Source organism: Scatophagus argus, chromosome 2, assembly GCF_020382885.2.
Source record: "Scatophagus argus isolate fScaArg1 chromosome 2, fScaArg1.pri, whole genome shotgun sequence".
Taxonomy (NCBI): Eukaryota; Metazoa; Chordata; class Actinopteri; family Scatophagidae; genus Scatophagus; species Scatophagus argus.
Window position 1 is genome coordinate 25,992,739 of NC_058494.1, and position 24,371 is coordinate 26,017,109.

At 42.8% G+C, this 24,371-nt stretch overlaps 2 protein-coding genes across 3 annotated transcripts in view; one reads left to right on the forward strand and one right to left on the reverse strand.

Annotated features, from left to right (window-relative positions):
• The first annotated feature begins 295 nt into the window (after window positions 1-295).
• Window positions 296-24,165, forward strand: LOC124050961 (complement C3-like). 2 transcript variants are annotated; one of them, XM_046373963.1, is made up of 44 exons: window positions 296-435; window positions 519-536; window positions 633-668; window positions 1,091-1,123; window positions 1,338-1,527; window positions 1,822-1,987; window positions 2,163-2,233; window positions 2,647-2,738; window positions 4,010-4,092; window positions 4,241-4,328; window positions 4,637-4,739; window positions 5,026-5,140; window positions 5,689-5,804; window positions 5,915-6,058; window positions 6,216-6,431; window positions 6,532-6,732; window positions 7,158-7,313; window positions 7,819-7,948; window positions 8,733-8,801; window positions 9,517-9,822; window positions 10,142-10,400; window positions 11,081-11,166; window positions 11,800-11,939; window positions 12,426-12,635; window positions 12,708-12,768; window positions 13,534-13,617; window positions 13,699-13,902; window positions 14,237-14,312; window positions 14,599-14,758; window positions 15,195-15,302; window positions 15,395-15,551; window positions 16,212-16,375; window positions 17,185-17,340; window positions 17,536-17,595; window positions 17,821-17,911; window positions 18,324-18,375; window positions 18,735-18,822; window positions 19,230-19,319; window positions 19,761-19,866; window positions 20,201-20,290; window positions 20,386-20,469; window positions 20,991-21,071; window positions 22,855-23,002; window positions 23,299-24,165. In XM_046373963.1, exons 1-44 carry the CDS (start codon window positions 350-352, stop codon window positions 23,441-23,443), a joined length of 5,319 nt encoding a protein of 1,772 aa, XP_046229919.1. In that variant the 5' UTR covers window positions 296-349; the 3' UTR covers window positions 23,444-24,165. The 2 variants fall into 2 exon arrangements, with proteins under 2 accessions (XP_046229919.1, XP_046229928.1); XM_046373972.1 differs by lacking the exon at window positions 633-668 and having other exon boundaries at window positions 321-435.
• LOC124053486 (titin-like) overlaps window positions 23,654-24,371 on the reverse strand; it is a 55,670-nt gene continuing 54,952 nt past the window's right edge. Inside the window, exon 27 of the mRNA XM_046378685.1 lies at window positions 23,654-24,255. Within this exon, the coding sequence (XP_046234641.1) occupies window positions 24,192-24,255 (64 nt within the window). The 3' untranslated portion in view covers window positions 23,654-24,191. The remainder of the gene's footprint in view (window positions 24,256-24,371) is intronic.

Genomic DNA, 24,371 nt, shown 5'->3' on the forward strand with positions numbered 1-24,371 from the left:
AAATAAAGATTAAAAAAAGGCTGACGTGAGCATAATAATGTGTGTCTGTGTGTACATAACAGTGTGTACAGCACTGTTAAAATAGAAACAGTTTGAACTATTGTTTAAAACCCAGTGGAATAAAAACAGGTTCTACACAAAGTGGAAGGTGAAAGACAAAGGTAACTGAATGTAATTGTCCTTCTCTGAGGACAAGCGTCTTCGTCCTCGAGCTTCATCGTGGTCCTGACACGTCCTCCTCTTCCTGTTGACCCATGAGCTTTGGGGGGGCGGGGGGAGTCCGGGTCTGATATAGTGGCTGACCGTCTCTCCCGTGGCCACAGTCCACTCAGGCTCCCAGGAAGTCAACATGGGCCAGTGGACGCTACACAACATTTTATTTCTCCTTCTCCTCTGCAGCGCCAATGGACAGTTTGACACGAGGCCCCTAAGAAGGTACGTCCTCTGGTTTCTGATGTCTGCTTGGACGCCTCGTGTCTTCAAAGTGCTGTTTACTAATGACGCTGTGTTCTTTACAGACCCCCCTGGCGTGACAGGTACGTGTGTGTGTGTGTGTGTGCACTGAGGTCAATACTCAGCTGCACGCTTTTTTCTGACAGCTGAAGTTACTGTTTTCTGGACCTTATCCCCAGATTCCAACCAATAGACAGATACTGGGACATCCATGAGTAAGTAACCAAAGCTGGACATAACAGAACACAAACACGGAGTGAAAAAGGTCCAATTTACCTCAACGTCAGTGGAAAAATTTGTTTGCAGATTTGTTGTTTGTAAGAAGTTGATACTGAAATGATTAGGCTGAGCTTAGTGCTAACATCTTTCAGATATCTGGTGTTTATCACCCTGACATGTTGTTGTCATGGCTTTTAAAAACATCATGAAACACTTTTACTCCAGAATAATGATTTCTTATTTCATGTAAGCCCGTCGGAAAAATGACGTGTTTGACAAGAACCGATTTGAAATTGCTCAAAGTCCACTTCTTCTGTTCACAGGCTGTTTGTGTCACCTTTTTTTCCTTCCCCTCGTGTTAAACAGTCTTATAAAGCCACACGTGACTGAAATTAAAGCTTGTCCTGTTTGTTTGCAGGTTAGAAACCCCGAAGGTTCGTACTACACCGAGGTACAGTTGGATGTCTGGTTTTAAAATCGCTCAAATGACTACTAACTGAAGGAGGTTTTATTTCATCTAATGTCTCACCTCTACTGTATTAACATTTTTTCAACATTAATTTTTCTCTTCTGACATCTCATCAGTCACCAATGAAAATAGCGTAAGTAGAAATGAAAAGTCCTGGTGGTACCTGCCATCCTCACGTCGTCGTGTTTTCCCATAGGTTCACCCTGCTGGCTCCAGACCTGCTGAGGACAGACAGCCAGGAGAACATTTACCTACAGGCAGACCATGTATCCAGCCCCGTCCTCGTCTCCATCACCATCCAGGACTTCAGTAAGACCAGAATGCTGCTCCAGGACTCTGTCACACTCAACTTGGAAAATGGATACCACACTCTCAAGACCATACAGGTGACTTCAGGGTCGGCTTCAGAGAGACGCAGTCCAAACCTGACAAAATACGAGACTGTAAATACACGATGAGATGAGCTGATCTGTTTTTGGTCTTCAGCTTTACTTTAAGTACCTGCTGTTAAAAAAACTGCCTCATTTCATCTAAATTCCAAATTTGGTGTCCATCCTGATTAGAAAACCTCTGAAATGTTGCACATAAAATAAAAAATGCATATAAAAACATAAAAACTGAAATACTTACACGCTTGTTCCAATGCTTTTTCGGTTTCTAACCACCGTCCTGTGTCGCAGCTTCCCTCGGATGATTTGAATCGCGAGGAGAAGAAGAACAAGTTTGTGTATCTGAAGGTGGACTTTGGGGACTTCCACTCAGAGGAGAGGACACTGATGGTGTCCTTTCAGTCGGGATACATCTTCATCCAGACCGACAAACCCATCTACAACCCTGGAGACACCGGTGAGAGCCGGCGATGTTAATGAAACCACACACCAAATACAACTGCAACAAAGCCACCAAACAAACGCATAAAAACACACTTAAATACAAGAGGTGTGCGTACATTTACGTGTGCAAATCACGGAAAATTTATTTTGAGCGATTTGGTTTTTTTGTCTTTTCCTTCCCTCTCCAGTTCGGTTCAGAGCCTTCGTGTCGTCTCCTTTCTTCAAGGCCTTTGACAGCTCCATCACAATAGACATCCAGGTAAACAAAGAAATGATCAGGAAATTAATCGATTAGTTCAAATTTTTGATGGTCGTGTACTCATTCGGATCATTTCTTTTAACAAAAACGCCAACTGTTCTCCTATTCATAGGATTTGCTGCTTTCTTGTTTGCTTTGCACTGGAAAATGAACATGTTTGAGTTTCAGTCCATTTTTCACATTTCATAGGCTTAAAGCTTAATCATTAAATTCAGTTCTAAAAGTTTTAGTGTAAGTATTCAGATGTGGAACAAGAGCACTCGAGGATGCTGGTGAAGGCTAAACCCAAAAGAGTTTGAAGGTTTTTCTTCAGGTGCAGACTTTGCAGACAGAGTGGGTCCTGTTGAATTAAAGCTTACATTTGCTCACATGACCTGTGTGTGTGTGTGTGTGTGTGTGTGTTTGCATTTCAGAATCCAGACGGTGTGGTGGTTAATCAGATCTTCAGGACCAGAGCTGCTGATGGCGTCTTAGGAGAAACTTTTCCTCTCTCTGAATTCGTCAAGTAAGATGTTTGAGTCAGCTTTCGTATCCTGCTGCTGCCTAAAGAACATATAAAAACTTCCCTCGAGAAATAAATGTTAGCTGAGCATTCACGCTCTTTTTGATGGCTTCACATGAAGTGCAACTGCAAGCTTCAAGAAATTATAAATTCTTGTCTGTGGTGCATCTGAATGTGACGTGTTCAGGAGGTTAAGTGTTATTCAATCAATATCTCCATGTTGAATAACCCAGAAGACCTGAAAGCAGCAGCTCGCTGGTCATAAACATGTTTATTTTAGGCCCCCACCTGCCCCAGTTTAAGTTGAGTGATTATGTAAACGCTTGCTACGATGACTAAATCCACTTCGCTGCCATTTTAAAAATGATACAGCTTTTTCAAAGTAATTCTATGTGATTCACAGCCCCAGACATCTTCAGCATTGACCTGGAACAGAAAAGACTGAGTGGATGATGTTAGGGTGAGACATGTGATCCAGCATGTGACAGTATTAATCTTTCCCTTAGCAACAGGGTTTAAGTAAAGTCCAAGATAGCAACAAAACAGATTGTGTCATTTTTGTTTTTCTTTGGAAAACACAGTACATGGTATGACTAAAAGGGTCACGATTACTTGTAGCATCCCATTGATAGAATATCTACACTTTTAACTTTACAACAATCCAGTTCCAGTGTGCGCGCAGCCTTTAAATTGCCTTTAAATATGGTAGAAGCAGTAGATTTTCTTCCTGTGTTAAGTTTTTTACAGTTGAAATAGTCACTATTTGATGTTTACTGCCTGGCCAATGCTGGAATACTAAAATCTTAAGTTAAATGCTGCTTTTTATAGACAATATTCTTGTTAAATTATGAATACAAGACCTAAAATCCCAACAAATGTTTTCCTAGTTATGATTTTGTAATTGTAAAAAGAGATCCAGAATGCAGAACAGCAGGCAGGCAGGGGAACACAAAGTTAGCTTTATTAGCAAAAGGAAACAAACACCGAGTACAAGAACAACAGAGAAATACAAAAAAATCTAAACTAATAACAAACTGATCCTACACGAATACGAAAGTTCACAACTGAAAGAGGAAAAACACGTAGACTAAACACACAAGAGGCTGATAACCGATGGAAGGCGGGCGATACAGAAAAACAGGCGGAAAAACATAAAAAAGACAGGAAGTGATCCAAATATGGACACATGAGCAGAGTGAACTTTCAAAATAAAAGAGGAAACATTTAAACCAAACCCTGACACTGCTCTGTTTTATGCTCCATCCGTGAAACAGTGAAGGAATATGGTCGGTGATTGCGAAGTTCGACCACTGGCAGCAGAACACGTTCACCTCCCAGTTTGAGGTGAAGAAATACGGTGGGTCGAGTTAAACCGGGTCAGCTTTGGGGAAATAACATCATTAGGGGTTTTTCTGTCATCATTTTTGTCAGGAAGACATCAAATTTTTTAGTTAGCCATAAAATTACACAGTTATGCTATAATTTTATGGCGTGTTGGGTTTCAGTGCTTCCTGCCTTCAACGTTACATTGACGCCCAGGAAGTCCTTCCTCAGCCTGGATGACAGTGAACTGGTGGTAGAGATCTCGGCCAGGTAAGTCTAACACAATCACACACACACACACACCTGTTACGACCACCGCAATTCATTAGACATCCTGTGGCCTGATTCATTCACTGTCCTCCTCCATCTGAACTTCACCTGTCATTCCCGTTGACAACTAACTCTCACAGTCCTGTCGATCCTGTGTTTAGTTTAACTTAAACCAGGTCCTAACCGTAACTCTAAAACCAGGTCCTAGCTCTGAACTAGTCTCCGAAGAAGTCAGCAGGAAGAGGACGATTTGAGTGTGTAAGAAAAGGATGGATGAAGCCTCCTCACTGCTGTCTTCTGGTTTTCAGGTACCTGTACGGGGAGCCGGTCCAGGGGACGGCCTATGTGGTGTTTGGAGTGAAGATCAACCAGGAGAAGATCAGGTTGCCTTCAGTGAAGCAGATATCAGATGTAAGTCACTGGTTCACCAGCTGTTGTCTCCGTTTTATGGGTGCTGGCGTGAAATTTTCCTTCCACATTTGCGAGTGGCGGCATAATATCTTGACGCTGTTACAAAGCTGTGATTCTCTTACGCATCGTCTTTGATTTGTATTCTTTCGTATTGAGCCTCTTCGTGTGTCTCATACTTAGCACCCAATAATTGTGCTGTTTCTGTTCCGTGAGCTTTAGCTTTAGTGGAAAATCAGCCTTCGTTTCCATCAAGTGTCTTGTAAAATGAGTTTTTGTTCTCGTGCAGCTGGAGGGAGGAGTCGTCAGACTGAGCATGGAGGAGCTCAAGAGAGCTTACCCCAACATCAGGTCTTTGGTGGGAAACTCTCTGTATGTCAAGGCCTCTGTGCTCACCAAGTCAGGTAAGAACTTCCTGTCAGTGGGTGCGGGGCAAAAACAGCAGGAACAGGATTTTCCATCAGTACAATCAGTTGATTGTCATTCATAAAATTTGCAGGTATCTAACACATCGTGACATCGTTCTTTCAAACGGTACGATTGTTTTTCTGGTGCTCAGTAGATACAGGAAACTGTCACATGATCTTAAGCAAACCGTCATGGGACAGATCAATAATGTCATTCAAACAATCCCACCTTTGAAATGTAGCCTGGAGTCAGGCATGTATCATGTGGACTTTAGTCCTCTGGACAAACCGTCCAACCCTGTTTGTCAGCGTTTGGGGAATGTGGGACACAAGAACAAAGAAGAACAAAAGTACGATGAGTTTGAAACTGGGAGGAGGGATGTCAGACATTCGAAAGCAAATATGCTGTTTATTTTCTGCATTAGAAAACTAACAGCTCTAGAAATTTAGAAAGTTTACAGACATGAAAGTGTCCAGGTTTAATCACTGCTACAAACAATCATAAAAAACGCATCAAAAATATTTCTTTTGTTTCTCCTCCACAGGCAGCGATTTGGTCGAGGCGGAGAAGAGTGGTATTAAAATTGTGGAGTCTCCTTACATCCTGTCCTTCAAAGACATGACAAAGTACTTCAAGCCGGGCCTGCCCTTTGACTTTACAGTAAGAACCATTTTCTGTGTTCGTGATTTTTCTTCTAAACCTGGATATTTTCCTCTTTTCTGACTGTCAAGTGAAATGCCACAAACTGAATCCTTTTGCCCGTTTTTCAGATCCAGGTGAGCCACCATGACGGTTCCCCAGCCCGTAATGTCCCGGTCAAGGTGAATCTCCTGGAATCGCCCGTGGATGTCTTCTCTGGCTCCACCCGAGTCACCGTCAACATGCCCAGTAATCAACGGATGCAAACCATCACAGTTAGTATGACTGCACGCTCCTGGACTCCATCTGTCTGGATGGACGAGCTGGACTCCTCGGCTGAGGAGGCCGCACTGCTTCCGCTCTTTGTTTTATGCTTTTTATGCCTTAAATGTCCTCCTGTTTGCTCTACAAACAAGCTTGTCTGCTTCCCAGGCTGAGACCACACAGGCTGACCTGAGACCAGAGCAACAAGGCAAACACCAGACCACCGTCCAGGCGTACAACACCTTCAACTGGCGCCAACAGAACTACCTGTACATCTCTACAGGGACCAACAGGGTGTCTGTAGGAGACAGGCTGTCCTTGGGGCTGAGCATCAGCACCGCTGACCAGGCACATCGAGAAACCATTAATTACATCACCTACCTGGTGAGACGAGAACACCGCATCACCTTTTACACAACAGAAGCAGAAAAGACAAACAAAAAGGATGTGCTCGTCACAATGTTTTCCCACAAAACTCCCTCAGGTGCTGAATAAAGGCAAAATCGTATCGGCCGAGCGTGTGGATGTGACGGGTCAGGTCCTCACCAGCATCGGGCTGATGGTCACCCCTGAGATGATGCCGTCGTTCCGCTTTGTGGCGTTCTACAGTATTCCCTGGACCACGCGCGAGGAGGTGGTGGCTGACTCCATCTGGGTGGATGTGGAGGATTCCTGTGCTGGAGGGGTGAGCTCAGTCTCAGAGGTCACTGGAGTTTGTTCCATGGTTGAAGGAGTTCAGCATCTCACCGTGTGGTCTTTGGCTCCGTTCACACTGCGAGGCTTCAAGCATAGGGGATAGAGATGGGAATGTTATCCAGAGTTAGCAGCACACTCTGCCGTCCTGCTGCTCCAACTCATTAGAAGTGTGTTTTAATCCACACGGAGAAGCTACGCTCCTGTAGGGCAACAAATCACCTCTCAGAGATTCATGCAGTTCAGGTCCAGGTTTAAAAATACCGGCATTCCCCTTTAAACTTGGCATCATTAGAATGTGACCAAATGCTGGACCGACACAAGACACAAACCGACCAGTAAATCAACATCCGCTCTGTTCTTCAAGCTTTTGTTCCCTGCTTGTTCCAACGATCTTTCCCCCTTTCTCTCTTACAGCTGACGGTCGGGCCGGTGGACGGCGTCCATCGAGACTACGCGCCGGGGAAGAGCTTCAAGTTTAAGGTCAGAGGTGATCCGGGGGCAAAGGTCAGCCTGGTGGCTGTGGACAACGCAGTGTTTCTGCTCAACAAGGACAGACTGACACAGAAGAAGGTGTGTGTGTCTGTGTGTGTTGGAGGAACTTAGCATCAAAACCAATTTCAGCAAAGAAAATGAAAAATTGCATCTAATTTTTATCAGAAAACTGGTGCTTTATGAAATAATTCATAGCAAAACGTCTGAACAAACTGAACAATATTTCATTATAAGCTTATTAATGCTAAATATCTCACATTGGCATGATGAAATGTTGATTTATCATTTAACACCTTGTGACACATGTTTTAAGGCACAGGATACATGCTAACATGTAAATAATCATCTTAGTTGCTCAGTTTGTTTTCAAACTTTTCCCAAAAGTATTTTTTTTCTTTGTAAATATGTACAATAATTATAAAAGAGAGTTTCAAGTTGATATGACGGAGTATACCTTTAAAAGTGCCCTGATGTCACAGCTCGTTAGTTTTGGTTCCACACTGAGAAGCCTCGGCAGGATTTTGGTTTTTGAAGTGCCGTACTGGCACTCTGATGTCCCCTTGTGCTCGATGTGACCTCTCAGATCTGGGACGTGGTGGAGCACGGAGACATCGGCTGCACTCGGGGTGGAGGCAGAGATGCCACGTCGGTGTTCTCAGACGCAGGATTGCTCTACGTCTCCAGCGCCGGCTTCAAAACCAGAGTCAGACAAGGTAGATATGATCAGCATGGAGCAGCTATGCAATACTGCAAAAACGTTGAGTCAGGAGTTGAGAGTTCAGTTAAAATCGTTCCGGCGTCTGGATCTGTTCATGGCATGTGATTTCAACAAACTCTAGCAGATGTCCTCTTGACTTTTTTTTTTACTAGAGGCAGAAGAGTCTTGTGGTTGAATGGGTGAGGAAATGTAGGACGGGTGCAAAGTCCGCCCAAAAGGCGTTTGCACGGCAAGCTGTTATTTGTTCCCTTTTTTCTCTAAATAAGAAAAGAATGGGGTGAATGTTGAAAACGTGACACTGATATGTTATGCCAGTCGTTCTCAGCTCATGTTAACTGATACTGTTAGCTGTAAAGACAGCACTTAAATATTAAAACCAATGCCCAAACTGTAGCAGAAACGGTCATGAATAGTAGCTGTGAAAAGTTGCTGTTTGAGTCTCTCTCTCTTGTTATAACCAACATATAAAAAGTTCAAGACCCAAATCCACTATTGCCAATATCTTTGCTAGCAGTTATTTTGTGCCTGTATGGGTCAGAAGGGAGATGATGGTGAAACAACACTTGAAATCTCATGAGATAGTAAAATTTGCCACTGAAACCCCAAATATCTGTGTGAACAAACTGCTATTAGTACGACTTCTAATGCAACAAATGACAATAATCATAAGTTGACATTAGAACTTTTTACAATCAGTTTGAGGTTTTGAATTTGTCTCATTTAAGATACGATCACTGATTGTACGTCATGATGAAACACGTGTATAATCCTCTCCTCAGACCTGCAGTGTCCATCCAGTGCCAGAAGGAGGCGCTCTGCTGAACAGTTGCAGCGTAAAGCCCAGCTCGGTGAGTTTAATCTCATCGCTTTGTTCGGTCAGGAACATGTGGGAGGTTGGCTGGTATAAACTTGGCCTCTGTCATCTCATGCTCGTCGTCCTCTGCTCGTCCACCTTCCAAACTTGAAAGTCCCTGCCTTAAATATGAATTAATAGGATTAATTAGCCAAAGAGGATCTGCACAACAAGCACAACAAACTAGCAAGTTTGACATCAATTTTCTGTACCTTTTTCAACCCGTTTAACAATCCACTTTGTCTTTTCATTTATTGTTCAAGTGAAATATAACTACACTACATAGAGTACAGGGACACACCTCTTTATTACCGAATTCAGGTGTGGTTTGGCGCCGTTTTTCAGGGTTTGGGCTCGGCTCCTGACTTCCAGTGAAGGGAAATCTTAATGCTTCAGCATACCAAGACATTTTGGACAATGCTATGCTTCCAACTTTGTGGCAACAGTTTGTTGAAGGCCCTTTTCTATTCCAGCATGACTGTGCCCCAGTGCACAAAGCAAAGCTCCATAAAGACATGGTTGGATGAGTTTGGTGTGGAAGAACTTGACTGGCCCACACAGAGCTCAGAAGAGTGGAAGCTGTTAGAGCTGCAAAGCTGTGTGTTTAGAATGAGATATCATATGTTTAATGTGTAGGTGTAATGTTGTCCAAATAGTTTATGTTACCCTGTGATGACTCTCTTTCCTCCCCTCCCGTCCTCTGCCTTCAGAGAGTCATTACAAGGAGAAGCTCCAGCGTCGCTGCTGTAAGGACGGCCTCAGGGAGATCCCCATGTCCTACTCCTGTACGAGACGCTCCCTCTACATCACAGAGGGCTGGGAGTGCATCCGAGCCTTCCGTTACTGCTGTGCCACCTACAGGAACCAAGAGTTTAACACCGAGATTCCCACCACCCTGCCACCTTTAACCACAACCGCCCCAACCACCACCCATCCACCCAGGCCCACTTTTCCGCTTTTTCATGGATTTGATGTTATGAGATACAACATCAGACCATTAGGCCGGGAGAATTTTGGTAGTTACTGTCCCTTAAACTTATCTTTCCTTTATGTTAAATTTTTAGCTAGCAGGATATTGTGTAAAATTTTAATTCATGACTTTGGAATTTTGCTCTATAATGTTTACCAATTTAGCAATACAGCTGAGGCTCATGGGAAAGTCCAATATGTTCTCAAGAAGAACGTAATGATGTAAAATACATTTGATACTGACTATACTTACATACTTTTTACTTACCGTATATATTAAGGTTTTGAATGCAGCACTGAGATACTGAGAAGATACAGAGAAGTGTGATCGAAACCTGCTAATCACATGTAAATATGTTCACATAGCGCGGGAACGTGTAGTTGGATTACCTGGAATGGCTGGACTACCTGGACCACCAGGACGTAAAGGGGAAAGGGAACACTACGTATTTACAGCACCTGCAGGGGGAGCGGCGAGGACGGAGGTGGAGGCGGAGGAGGAGGACGACGAGGAGGAGGAAGAGTGGGAGTACCTGGATGAGACTCAAGTGTACCTGCGATCCAAGTTCTATGAGTCGTGGCTGTGGATGGACGTTAAGCTGCCCAGCCAGGTAGACAATCAAGGGTGAGTAAATACGGGGGACTGCAGTGTAGTCTGGGAGTACATGACTCAGTTCATGATTCACTGTCCACAGGAACACGACGGTAAACATCCCACAAACGTGACACACATATTTAGTCAAGCAACAGAACAAAACAGATTAAATGATGAAATAAACCCTTTGTGAGTTTAAAGACTCTGGTGTGCAGCAGTGATGTTGCTAACTGTGCCTTTGTGTCCTTTTGAATGTCTCTTCTGTCCATTAACTGGACATTTAAAGAGTTTACAGCAGAACCCCCTTGAAAGTGCTGGACTGGACCAGCAGCTGGGGTCCCCAGAAGTCTTGTCGAAGTCTATCCAGTTGATATTTCAACTAATCAGTGAAGCTCCAAAGCCTCTCAGTCTGTGTCATCATGTAGCGCTGTGAATTCTCTCAGTTGCATCATGTTTTGTTTGGTCAGCGATAACAGCCCATAAACAGCTCAGAATCAACAATGCTGACTGTGTTTCCCGTCTTACACGTAAACCGCATTGATCTGTCTTAATCTGTGCTGTGCAGCAGTGTGTGTGTGTGTGTGTGTGTGTGTGTGATGTCCTGCTTGCACTGTGAAGTTACGATCGTTGTTTATCTATTCTTATCTATCTTATCAAGTTAATGTTTTACAGGTTAGCTGCTGAAACTGATACATGAATCTGATCAACAGGTTGGCCTCTCAGAACGTGGACAATCCCTTACCTGACAGCATCACAGAGTGGGGAGTCCTGGCCATCAGTGCATCACCTCATACAGGTGGGAGGACGAGGAGGAGGTAGTGAAAGTGCCCAATCACACTGGTTCTTGCAGCCAAAGTCTTGAAACTCCTGAAAAAGGGAAAAATCCTGAAAGCCTGAAAAATCACATAATCATATTTATTTGGAGAGTTTTTGTAAATAAAAAATGGAATATAAATATAATAATATATATTATAATATAAATAGGTTCTTTACTATCCAACTTACTCATATATTGCCATGTTTCAGCTAACGTTGCAATGTCAAAAGCCCTGAATCAGATTTATGTGCTTGTTGATTTTTCTTTTTTAAATGCTGATGAGTTGTGCTCCACACTAGCGGCAAAAACGTGACTGAAATCGATCAAACTGTCCAAACATTATTTATATTTTTGTTGTTTCAGCAGACTTGAAAAAGTTGATCCGTTAGTTTTGGTGGAATCGTGTCCTTAAATCTGTTTGCCTACAAGCTTGTTGCTCAGTCGCTCAGATCTGTTGGAAATGAATAAACTTTCAATGGCTTGATAATTGCATTGCTTAAAGTATAAAAACTTGTGATGATGCTACAATTTACTGAAAAAGCTGACCAAACTGTCTTCCCGTCGTGGAATACTGAGAAGACTCATCACTAACGTGTCTCTGAACGACCGCAGGTTTCTGCGTTGCCGAGCCTTACAACGTCCGAGCATGGAAGCGTTTCTTTGTGGACCTCAGGCTGCCGCATTCGGTGGCGAGACACGAACAGGTCGAGATTAAAGCTGTGGTCCACAACTACGGCTACGAAGACCTGCATGTAAGAAAATCACTCGAAAAGGAGATCAGTTAATATAGACTCCGTATAGCCACGTTATTATGGATCCCGCCGCTTTTCCTGAAAAGTCCTTCCCTGCTTCGCCGAGTCACCCTACTTTGCCTCCGGCTGACCCTGATACGCTGATATGCTAACACAGTTCAGTTGGAACCACATTAAATTTAACATTACTGTTAATCAGAGAGTTGAGTATTAGGAAACTGATGGACAAATAACGCACAGAAGAGCAGCAACAGGCCAGATAGGACAAGCCGAAGAAGTTACTGTCATTCCTAACCAATACACACCTAGAAGGCAACCAATCAGAGGCAGAGTAGGGCAGGTCTTGCAAGAAAAGCAAAAGGATCCATTGTAACATTGACATGACGCTAGCATAGCTAACAAATGGCTGAAAGGCTCTGCTTCCACTCAAAGTCAGAGGAATCACATAAATCCCAAGCATTTGTGCTGTGACTGGTTTCCTATCAGGTGAGGGTGGTGCTTATGAAAACAGAACAGATGTGCAGCATCGCCTTCAAGGACAGGCACACACAGGAAGTGACGGTGTCGGCCGGCTCCTCTGTCGCAGTGCCCTACACCATCGTACCGCTGGCGGTGGGAAAACTTCCTCTGGAGGTGATGGTAGTCGGCAGAGACATGATGGGCGGAGATCGCATCCAGAAGTTTCTGCGGGTGGTGGTGAGTCAGATCTGCTTCTGTTATTATATTTAGAGTTAACTTTTGTATTCACTCCTGTCTCCTCCCAAACAGCTGGATGGAGTGCAGAAGACTGAGGTTTGGAGTGCAGTGTTGAACCCATCTGCTGAGGGAGGTACGTTCCTCTTACGTCCACTCAGCCGCCTGGTGAGGTGCCACATTTATGGGATTTGGATTTCACTGAACTGAGTTGATTCGGGGTCCACAACAGCCTGGCGTTCTGTAGTGGACCCAGAAACCCACACCACAAAGCTTTTTTTGTGTGTGTGTGTGACTTAAATTAGATACCAAATCAATGGACTTACAGAACCGTCAGAACAATTCATGTTAACTCGTCAATACCAAGTAGGTGGGAGCACATCTGGGTGAGACACTAACAGAGTAAATACAGAAGGACTACGTTACTTCTGCAGCTTCTTTTTAAACCTCCACACAGGCAACAGTATATTGTAATGTGAAAAGCAAAGCTGGCCAGGCCAATGAGGAAATATTACATTATGCGAGTACAACATAACAGATAATGCTGGTGCCTCTTCTTCGGCTAAAGCAGACTGGATGCTGCAGTGGTGTATTGCCGCCCTGTACTGTTTGTTATTAACGGTCTCTTTGACAGTTATTTATATTTTTTGTGCTTTCCAATACTGTACTGATATTCCATCAGTTTCCTCATTCTAGTTTGGTTGTCCGGGTTGAGTTGCGTCAAACAGTTTGGTGTATTTTTTACAACCAAAATTACACTTTTGTTATTATAGACAAAGTGCTGAAAAATGGTACTGTAGGGTGTTTAATTCCAGGTACCGAGTTCAGTTCAAATTTGAATAGAACTCAAGTATAGAAAAGCCTTCTTGAGATTTGGGTTTCTGGCTTCTGTCCACCACAGGAACGCAGACGGTTCGCGTGGGCAAGACGGAACTGGAGTCTGTTGTGCCAAACTCTCATCCAGAGACTTTCATCAACGTCAGAGGTCAGTCAGTGACAGAGTGGTGATAAGGAACGATAACGAACCCGCAGTGGGCAGATTCCTCAGTCCTCCTCTCTCCGCCAGGCAATGTATTGGCAGACAGTATTGATAACTCCATCAGTGAGGACTCGCTGGCCTCTCTGATCCGGATGCCTGGGGGCTGCGTGGAGCAGAACTTGGCCAGCATCACTCTGCCACTCATCGCCACCCTGTACCTGGAGAGAACCAACAACTGGGAGAGCGTGGGGGTGCAGCGCAAGGCGGAGGCTCTTCGATACATCAGGAGGGGTGAGGCAGTAAGGTGTATGATTGAAGGAGCGTACTGCTGCGTGTACAGATCATGGATAGATGGTTCTACATCTGTGGGGATGGATGGATACATGAATACACTGTTGGTTGGACTGATGGATGGATGGAGGGATGGATGTGTTGATGGCAGGATGCATGCACTGATGGCCAAATTTGGACGCATGGATCGTGAATGAAATGATGGGTGGGTGGATGAACGTGGCGGTGGATGAGTTGCTAGCTGGAGATGGTTGATGAATGGATGATGGAACGCTTTAGGAACGAGCTTTGTTCCACATCTTTAAATTCTTCAAATGTTGTTTTGTGATTCCAGGCTACGAGAACCAGCTGGCATACAGAAAGAGCGATGGCTCTTACCCCCCCTACAGGAGGGAGGGTGCAAGTACATGGTACTGTCAACATTTAACCACGTCTGGCAGACGATTATTTCAGTTTTATTGGTGATGTGTGGTATTTCTTTAATCAGTCTGAGATTTTTGAATTTTAAATTAATGTGAGTTAAGGGAGCCATTGGAGAAGTTTGAATGCATGCATTAAAACAGTTTTACTGAAATGAAGTAGAAAGCAATGGAAAAGGTCACCATATGGTGGTCTAAGTATTCAGCTCTTTAAATCTGATGGCGTGTGTTTAAAAGTGACCGAATGTAGGCTAATCACAGTCCATCTTGTTGCCAGGATCACAGCGTATGTGGTGAAAGTCTTCTCCATGGCTCACTCCATCACGGGCATCAGCGAGCAGCAAGTGTGTGACCCGCTGCTGTACCTGGTGAAGAACAAACAGCAATACTCTGGGAAATTCAGAGAGGACAACCCAGTTTACAGCACTACCATGACTGTGAGACACACACACACACACACACACACACACACACACACACACACACACACACACTTTAATCTGATAGCTCATCTTTCCCTCCACCAGTTTGTCCTGTTCCCCTTTCAGTTCACTTGAATGAATATCAGAATAATATCAGCATCCCGAGTTTCTTATGATGTTTTTTGTCTGTGCTTTCTTAGCATAACTGACATTATTGCATGTTCAGCTGACAGCAGTTTGTTCCTTCAGATAGGCTAAAACTTTTATTAATTTAACTTTAATTAATTAAAACATTAATTAGGACTTCCTGGGAATCAAAGGACTATCGTTTCGCATCAAGTGTCATACATGAAGACATCAGTCCCAAATTTAGTCAGTAGACCAGAATGCAGTGCAGACACAGGGCAGGTGATCTTAATAAATACCTCTGTCTCGGCATGTGTGTCTCCAGGGAGGTCTCCGTGGCGACGACCCCGAGTTAACCCTGACAGCCTTCGTCCTCATCGCACTCGCTGAGGCGAAGCAGGCTGGGATCAACTGCAACGATCCACAGGCGAACGTAAAGATACTTTATATTAATAATTCTTACAAAGGAACGATCTGTGGAGTCGTTTGTTGTGTAAAGTTTTCTACCACGTGTGTCTGCTGTAGTCGGCCATCAGTAAGACAGCTGAATACCTGAAGAGAGCTCTGGTGACGCCTCGGAGGAGACCGTACACTGTCGCCATCGCCTCGTACGCCCTGGCTCTGACGGGGGACATTCAACGCTACAACCCGACATCGTCTTTGCTCGCAGCTGCAGCTCCAGGTATGCCGTGCACTCAGCCCTGTTTCAGTACAGACAGTCTGCAAACCTGCAAGGACATTAAGTTACTCATCTTCCCTTTAAAAACTGCTTCAATCAACATTTGAGTGCTTCTGTTTTCGTTCCTCCTCGACACTTACTGTGCAGTTCAAGCACAAAGGACCTGCAGCTGTTCAGTGTTAGGGATAAAAGGGATACATGTAATGCAAATATTTAACAATAAACATGACTTGTTTCATATTGAACATACCAGAAATATCCAAATGATGTTCTTAGCCTAAAATTAGCTGCAGAGTTGGTTTTGATCAGTTTGTGGATTTGTTCCAAGTTACCAAGTCTAGCTGAAAGAACGACAGCCGTGTTTCCACCCAGAACCTTTAGTCCCAGGAACTACCTTTCAAGGAACTAAAAGGTGTTTCTGCCCACAAAGTTTAGACCTGCCAGAAATGTTCAGCATTGCAAGCTCCACATTCAAAGTTGCTGTATTTTTGGAAAGTACCACCCCTGTCCAAATAACAACTTTCTGAGGGATAAAATAATGTTGCTTAAACTTAATTTACCCTGATCCTGTTCCTGGTCACTGGGGAAAGTTCCTGTAGTTGAAACCAGCTTATCTCTTTCTTATGAACTAACAGCGGAGCTCCCTCCCTCTCTGTCCGGTAGGTGGCAGCCACTGGCCCGACAGACAGAACAGCTTGTTCACGCTGGAGGCGACCGGCTACGCCCTTCTGGCTCTCATCAAGTTAGGTCGCATGGAGGATGCTGCAGCGCCGTTTAAGTGGCTGAACAACCAGCGGAGGATAGGAGGAGGCTTCGGCTCCACTCAGGTAACAGCAGGGCGGGTCTGGCATCTGATCTGTAATCTGAAAAATCCAACAATTTATAAATTATTTATTATAATCATTCACCTGCTCCAGGCTCTGATAAATGGGTGCTGCTTTATGTTGCTCACAAAGCTGGTTTTCGGTTACATTATGGCTGAGAGGAACATTCAATCTATTCAGATACTGGAAATGTTGGAACTGTTCATCAAGGCGGTTTGCCACTGACTTTAGTGTATTTTAAGCTGTTAAGCAGAACCCGCGTTCTTATCGTAATTTGTGAGCTTTTTGAGCAACAAAGTATTTTACAGTTGAAGTCGCACTATTTCAAGGGTTTTAATCTTGCTTCTCAAGATGAACCTGTTCAAAATGTTTTGGCTGTATTAAAATCAAAGATCATATATAGATACAAAGATCAAATAAATCAAAACATAACTTAAAGGAAGATAAGTCACAATCATCCATACAATGAGGGAGGGAGCGGCTTTGCAGCATTCTTCTAAACTGCTGGAGATGCTAATCGGAACAACAACAAAAACAGTAATAATAATAATAATAATAATAATAATAATAATAAATGGCTCCCTCAAGCTTGTTTGGTGCAGTCCAAGTTGCCAAAAACCCCAGTGATCCCAAAATGATTTGAAATTGATTTGATGTTATTTATGCCCCTTTATTAGCCAAAAGCTTCAATGTAGCAGCTAAGCTAAAAGTGACTCACACCAGGATTACAAAACAAAATACTATAAATGGTGTGTTTATGTGTTTTGTCAAAACAGTAAAGAGGTGTAAATCACTTCTCTGTCCTCTCCCAGTCCACCATGGTGGTCCTGCAGGCGCTGTCGGAGTACCTGATTAGGAAACCTCCTCCGGACGATCTCAGTCTGGATGTGGACATCAGGATAACAGGACGCAAGGAAATCCGCTACCACTTCAACCCCGAGACTGCCTACGCTGCTCGCTCCTCCAGGGTGAGTGACGAGTCTGAGTGTAAAATTCACATGAGTTAATCGGGACATCATCATGACGCGTCTCACTCCAAGTTCAGAAACTCAAAAGTCAGAGAAAAGAGGTTTGTCTTGTAAATTATTAACATAGTTTGTGTATTTTTTTTCAGATGTATTAATACCAAAAATATCTTCTTCTCTGGTGCTTTTGTTCCGTAGTTGCCTGCTAATCTCAATTTGGAAGTGGTGGCTCGAGGGAATGGACAGGGAATACTGGAGGTACGATCACGTTTTTAGTTCAGCGCCATGTTTTTCCAGTGGTTGAAGAACACTCAGCTTAAAGTAAAAGTCCTGCATTCAAAACCTGACTTAAGTAAAAGTACGCAAGCGTTTTCAACTACTTTATATCCTGTCGGCGTTTTCTTTGCCTTCTTGTTTTTATTGTGTGCCTCTCTTTTGTGTTGCATGTGGTGTGTCTTCCTGATCCTTGAACTCCACCTCCAGGTTGTGACCCATTACAACCAGCTGCATGAGGTTGACGAGAAAATTCCCTGCAAAGACTTCGACCTCAGCGTTGCTATTGAACCGTCCAGTGGTAAGTCGAGAGCTCCCGCTGCCTCATACGTTGCTTTTCTGTGTTCCCACTATGTGCCAAACGAAGTCGCTTCAGGCGCCACAGAGGGATGAAATATGTTTTCTCTTGGACTGTTCCATTTCTGTTCCTGCATGCATAAAACAAGGCAAAATCACAACCAGAAAAGTTAAAACTGATGACTTTCTTTTGTAATTATAAACCTATAACACCTGCCAATCCATAAACATAACACACAATGAGACAAAGTCAAAGATAAACATTTTACTGGTATTTAAAATTAAAAGTATGTAAGTAGGTAAATAAAATAATCAGACAAAATCAAAAGGGAGGAAAATATACAATATGTGAGTCCACAGGATAAGAAATCCAACATCTGCACATTCAGCAATGCTTTGTTTCTCTGTGATAACAGAAAAGCCTCCAGCGGACGTAGAAAAATCCTACCAGATCACCATCAAAGTGAGGTGAGTTAATGTTCACATCTTACGTGTCGCAGCTGGTACGAGGACCCAAATGCAGACGACTGGGGCAGATGAGGTGCAGTTCAGGGATTTAATCATACAAAGTGAGTGAGGCCTGCAAGCACAGCAGCACCAGCAAACAAACCCAGTGGGGCAGGCGGAAAATCCAGAGTCTGAAAATATAAAGCAAAGTCCAAAACAAGCAGGTAGCAGGTCTCAGTTTGAACAGATAAAACAGAAGCCAGAGAAGTTTTAACAGTGTTTTTCTCCCGTTCTGATTGGTTAATGATGACTGTCTTTGTGTTGACATCCTCTCAGTTTCAGTGTCCATTTGTCACTGCTGGTCCTCTTCTGTCCCACAGGGCTTTAGGACCCAGAGATGTCAGGATGGTAGTTCTCGATATAAGTCTGCCCACTGGCTTCACCCCAGACAACTCAGACCTGGAGATGGTAATTAACCCTTACAAAAATCTGAAAGCTTACAGGAATAAAGACTATCCGATTTAAAGTTTAGTTTGTGTGTGTAGGAGACATCTGTACTTACGTTACAGTCACAGAGAAGCCTTAAGAGCACGCTTTTACTTTGTCATTTTACTCCCGTGTTTTTGCTTTTATTTTGAAAACCTGAAGTGACAACATTGACATGAGACAAGAGAGAGGAGTTAAGTAGTTACATTCATGACAGACGCAGTGGAAACAGTAGTAATTTGGAAGAATAACTTTAAATATCAAACCTTTTTAGCAGTTTTAGCAGTCAAGGCGACGTATCTCAACAATCCTGATCAATTTATTAAAAACTTCACTACACTGCAGTAATGAATGTGATTCTGTGTATGTGTGTGTGTGTGTTGGTCCAGTTGTCCAACTCAGTGGATCGTTACATCAACAACTTCCAGATTGTTGATAACCTGAGTGACAGAGGCTCTCTGATCATCCACCTGTTCAAGGTAAAGCACAGCTTCACTGTGGATGGGAACCGCCGAGAAGTTTCCACCCTGACATGAACTTTTTGTTTCATTGACGTTACAACTGGCAATGTTGTCTTTTGTCTTTGTGAAATGAAGCCACACTTTGTCCTGTTCCTAAAAGGAAATGATAACCTCCGAGACATACAGTTCCAGTGGACCAGTTCTCGACTGGAACCAGTTCTGGATTCTGATCCCTGTAGTTGATGTCACTGATTTGCTCAAACTGAAGAAGCAGGTTTACTGAATAATCTGAATAAGTTATAACTTGTCTTGAGGAGAGTCCAGGCTTTACAAAACGCTGATATGATAAGATAAGATAACTGGAGATCAGCTTCTGGGAACAGGACCCCATACTTGGGAGCTTGCTTGCTTAGTCAGTGTTCTCTCTGGCTCTGTAATGTTTCCACTCCCTCCTCTCAGGTGTCTCACAAAGAACCAGAGATCCTGATCTTCAGGCTTCAGCAGAGATTCAAAGTCGGCCTCCTCCAGCCATCCTCAGTTACCGTCTATGAGTATTACAACCCAGGTGGGAGAGCACATCTTGACGTGACATGACAGCTCACAGCACATTACAGCAGAGCTCAATTCTACCATTACTTCAACTTTCTACATTTTAAGCTTACGGTGTCCCTGATGAGATGGTCAAAGCTATAGCCGTCATGTTTGACAACCCATCAAGCTTCGTGTACACTGAGGCCTCGTCATCAAGCAGAAGTTAGCAAAGCCTGCATCCAACCGATATCGACTGTGCAGATCAGCCGTGTGATGCACAAGACTTGAATATGAATCTAGAATATGTCCTGTTGTAATTTTAATATTGACAAATGGTTACATGTCTCTGCTCCGTCTCCCTGCCACAGATCACCGCTGCAGTCGTACCTACACTCCCAGCGAGGACCGAGAGCAGCTCTCCCAGATCTGCAAGGACAACGTCTGCCGCTGCACACAAGGTGGAGTGCATGCGTGTGTGTCTGCATTAGTGTGTATTATTGTATGCGTGTGTTGATGGCTTTCAGCTTATCGTTTACTGGTTCATAATCTCCAGGTGACTGCTGTGTCTCCAAAAACGACAATGAAAACTTCCCCAACAAAGAAAGGGAGACGTTTGCTTGCACGGCTTTACATCACGGTACAGCACACTCCAACACTCATCAAAGTTTGTCAGACCAAATCTCAAGCCTTCATGGGTTCATTGTCACAAGAAAGCTTTGAAAATATTCCAGTATGAGTAGCCGAAAGCAGAAAAAAAGCAAAATGTTGTCTTGTCTTGATCACAATGGCATAAACGAGAGGCTAACACGAGCTAACATGCTATCATATGCATAGAAAAGAGATCAACAGTAATCGTCAATATTGTACAAAAATTACTAACCATTTTTTAACAATTTAGGCTGGATCTAACTGTCAAGTAGGATTAATATTAAGATAATTTCCTTATTAAGCAATGGGAACACTGACAAACTAATTCACAGCACAGCTTTGGTACATTTCTTGGCCTGTTAGGATACATTAATTGTTGTGTACATGTGAAAATTTTTAACCCCATTCTGGTGATAAGACACGTCCTCGCTGGACGTTGAACATCATCAACAAATTTCATGGCGTCATCTTAATTACAACAGGGGCAAAAATTACATTCTTGTGCTTCAGTTTTCCAGGTGAAGGTGCTCAGCGTCACCCAGAGTTACTATGACAAATACGAGATGGAGATCACACAAGTTATCAAGCTGGGTGAGTCGGTGCAACGGATGTGTGTCCTTTATTTTATTCTTTTTTTTTTTTTTTTTTTTTTTTTAAATGAAAATTATTTCTATGAAATAAAAAGCCATGAAACAAACTATTGGTTATGGCAGAGTGCTGAGGATGAGCTGAGTCTCACAGCCTGAAATAACAGTCATGTTGGCCTTGCTACGGAGCTGTTTTGCAACTGGCTTATTATTATGAAGATACAATATTACTGGAGAACGCTATTAACTTTAGTTTTCTCAACGAAATTACTATTACCAAATCTGTTAGCTGCAGGCTAACATGTAACCCAGGTGTGTGAAAGGTACTCCAAGAAACAGAGCAGCTATTATCTTAAATAGCCACACATTATCTCATCACTACAAATCCTGCAAACCAGACCAGGGCCCGTATTCCTAAAGATTTTTAGTGCAAAGAGTTGCTCCTAGTGGCCAAATTCTAAGAAAATTCTTAGAATCTTGGTGTTTCCTTAGAATTTCTCCTAAAAATTAAGAGTAGATCCTAGTAAAGATAAAAGCTATTCCAAAAGAATCCTAGCTCCTAAGAGTTCTCCTAAGGTGAGATCTGTTAGGAGCAGGGAAGAGGACTTTTAAGCAGCTTAGGAGTTCCCTAAATCAATATATACGCAATAATTAGACATTTAAATTAACTTTGCCAGCAGGTGTAAGGAAGTGGTATATCACTCACCCATGCGTGAAGCTTCACGTTTTTGTGCCGCAATCTCCTCTTTTGCTTTTGACTGCAACACATACCACTGCTTCTCACAATCCTCACTTGTGCGCACAACCAACGGAAAGGAGGCATTTACCTGTTGTGCTATAGTGTCCCAGGCTTGCTTCTTGGCTTGCACTGTGACACTGGGGCTAAATTTACCCCTCAAAACACTTTTATGCTCATTGATCAACTGAGCCAAAAGCAAACACTGTTCCTCGGTCCAGTTGGGTTTTCTTGTTCTTTTTTTCTCCATTGTTGTTCACTAGTTTGTAGCAGATGTAAAGACAAAGAAAAACCTACTTCTTACACACCTGTCAGCAATCAAGGACATTGATGAAAGCTGTGCTGTGTTACTCTCGTTAATACCAAATTAAGTTGAGATGTTGATAGTTGAAAGTACAAAAGCATGCAATTAATAAAAGCAAATTAATATAACCATCACTATGTGAATATGTGGGCATTGCGTAGGATTATTTTATAGTACAGTTCACTATTCATTTAACATGTATTTTCTTTTATGTGATATGTTATTTACAATTACACAGTCTTCATAAGATTAGATTCCATGATTAAGTTTATCAATTTGAGGATCCTTCCTTTGACTATTATCACCAAAAGTAAGTTTTTTATCCAGCTTTTAGGATCAACCAATCACAGCTTTGGAAATGATGACTCATACCTAGCAACGGGGTCAACCACACCTCCTCACTAAGATAGGAGTTTCTGTCCATTCCTTGCTCAGAGTTCTCTGAGAATGTTCTGGAATCACTCCTAAGCTAAGACTCCTTGCTGGGAATTTTTAGACTAAGTTAGGAGCTCTCTGAGAGGATTCTCCAAATCTTCAGGAATACGGGCCCAGATCTTTGCCTGAAGAGGCAGTGGCGGTCATACCTTTTTTGTCCACAGGGGTCGCCAGAATCAACAAAGTTCCTTGTAGCTGCTTTAAGGATTGTCAGCAAAGTAAAACCCCAGCATGCAAATGAACTTATAGATGGCTTTAGACCAGCTGGATTTTAGAGTCTGTCTCACATACGATGTGAATCTTACCATTCAGGTGTTGAAGCTGGAGTTGAGGTGGGCCAGAGGAGGTTTTTCATGTCTCATGGAGGCTGCAGAGATGGACTCAGCTTGAAGCAGGGCTCCCAGTACCTCATCATCGGCCCCAAAGAGGACATGTGGAACATTGACAGTGACACCAATAAGTAAGCAGAGCAAGAAAAACAAATGAACTCGTTACCAAAAAATGTTGGCAGTCCTGCGACGTCAAGTTGGCTTGCTGTACAACAGACAGCTGGAGTTTCTGACTATACATGGATGAGTTTTTGTTAAAAAATATGCTTAAGTAGTTAATGTTTCTTTGCCAGCTGCCATGTTTGCAAACAAGAAAGGGTGGGATGCTTGCAGTAAAATGTCAGCTGTTCGCAAGAACTAGATTTAAACAAAACATGAGAATGAAACCACTTACTTAACTCGTGTCTCTTTGTTCTTTGTCTATCAGATTCACCTACATGTTAGGGAAGGACACCTGGGTGGAGCGCTGGCCTTCGTCTGCAGAGTGCTCCAGCAGTCCCAGCCTGCAAGCTAAATGCAATAGCCTGCAGGATACTGCACTTGAGCTGTCTGTCAACGCCTGCAGGCTGTAGCGTCTGCACAACATCCTCCTCTGCCATTGTGTTGCAAAGATGGCAAATAACTGTGAAGATTTACTGATTATTTTAACCCAGCTTGTGCAATAAGGACATACGTTTTCACATGTTTTCACTGTGCAAATGAGAACTGAAAGTGGAGCTAATTACAGCAACAATTAACTTTTCTTCTTTTTATAGAAGTCTAAAAACACACCAGGCAGTCTCTGCAAAGGTATTGTAGCCTTTATAGAATGGTTAACAATAAAAAACAAAATTGTCAATCAGTAATCCAGTATTTCAAACTTGAAGTTTGACAAATGTTTTACAAGTTGTACAACATGTAATTTAACTTACAGTTTTTACACTAAAATAAATATCTACATAATATTACAGTTTTGTTGAACTAAAAAAAAAAAAACAGAACATACTTGAAATGAGCCAGTTTCTTTCAAATAAGAGTCAACACTCTGCTGAGTGTTAGAACAATAATTCATCCATCCAAGGGCAACAACACGAAAATAGCAAAAATATTTTGTCTCCCTTGTACTTTTAATTGAAATAGGCTGAAATATATATGTATATGCCAAGCTGTACTGGCAAAATAATAACCAGCTAACCTTTACAAAGTGGTCTGTTAAAACTGTGTAAATTTAAATTTGTGTCAGAAATGTACGGTTGTCTCAGTGTTGGTCTCTTCAAAGTTCAAAGTACTAAAAATACAAACTACTAACTATAAACCCCAGGCTGGAGATTTCCTTTGTGTTCAGCAGCTTTTGTTGATTGTGCTGTACAATTCAGCTGAATCCTTCTTGGGTGTCTTCTGAGTTCTAGTGTTTAAATGGAAAAATGAATTAGGGTATATGAAATGATGAAGAAATTCTTGCTTTTGCAATGACTATGTAAAGATAGACAACATCACAGCTTCTCAAAACTGAAGCCCAAA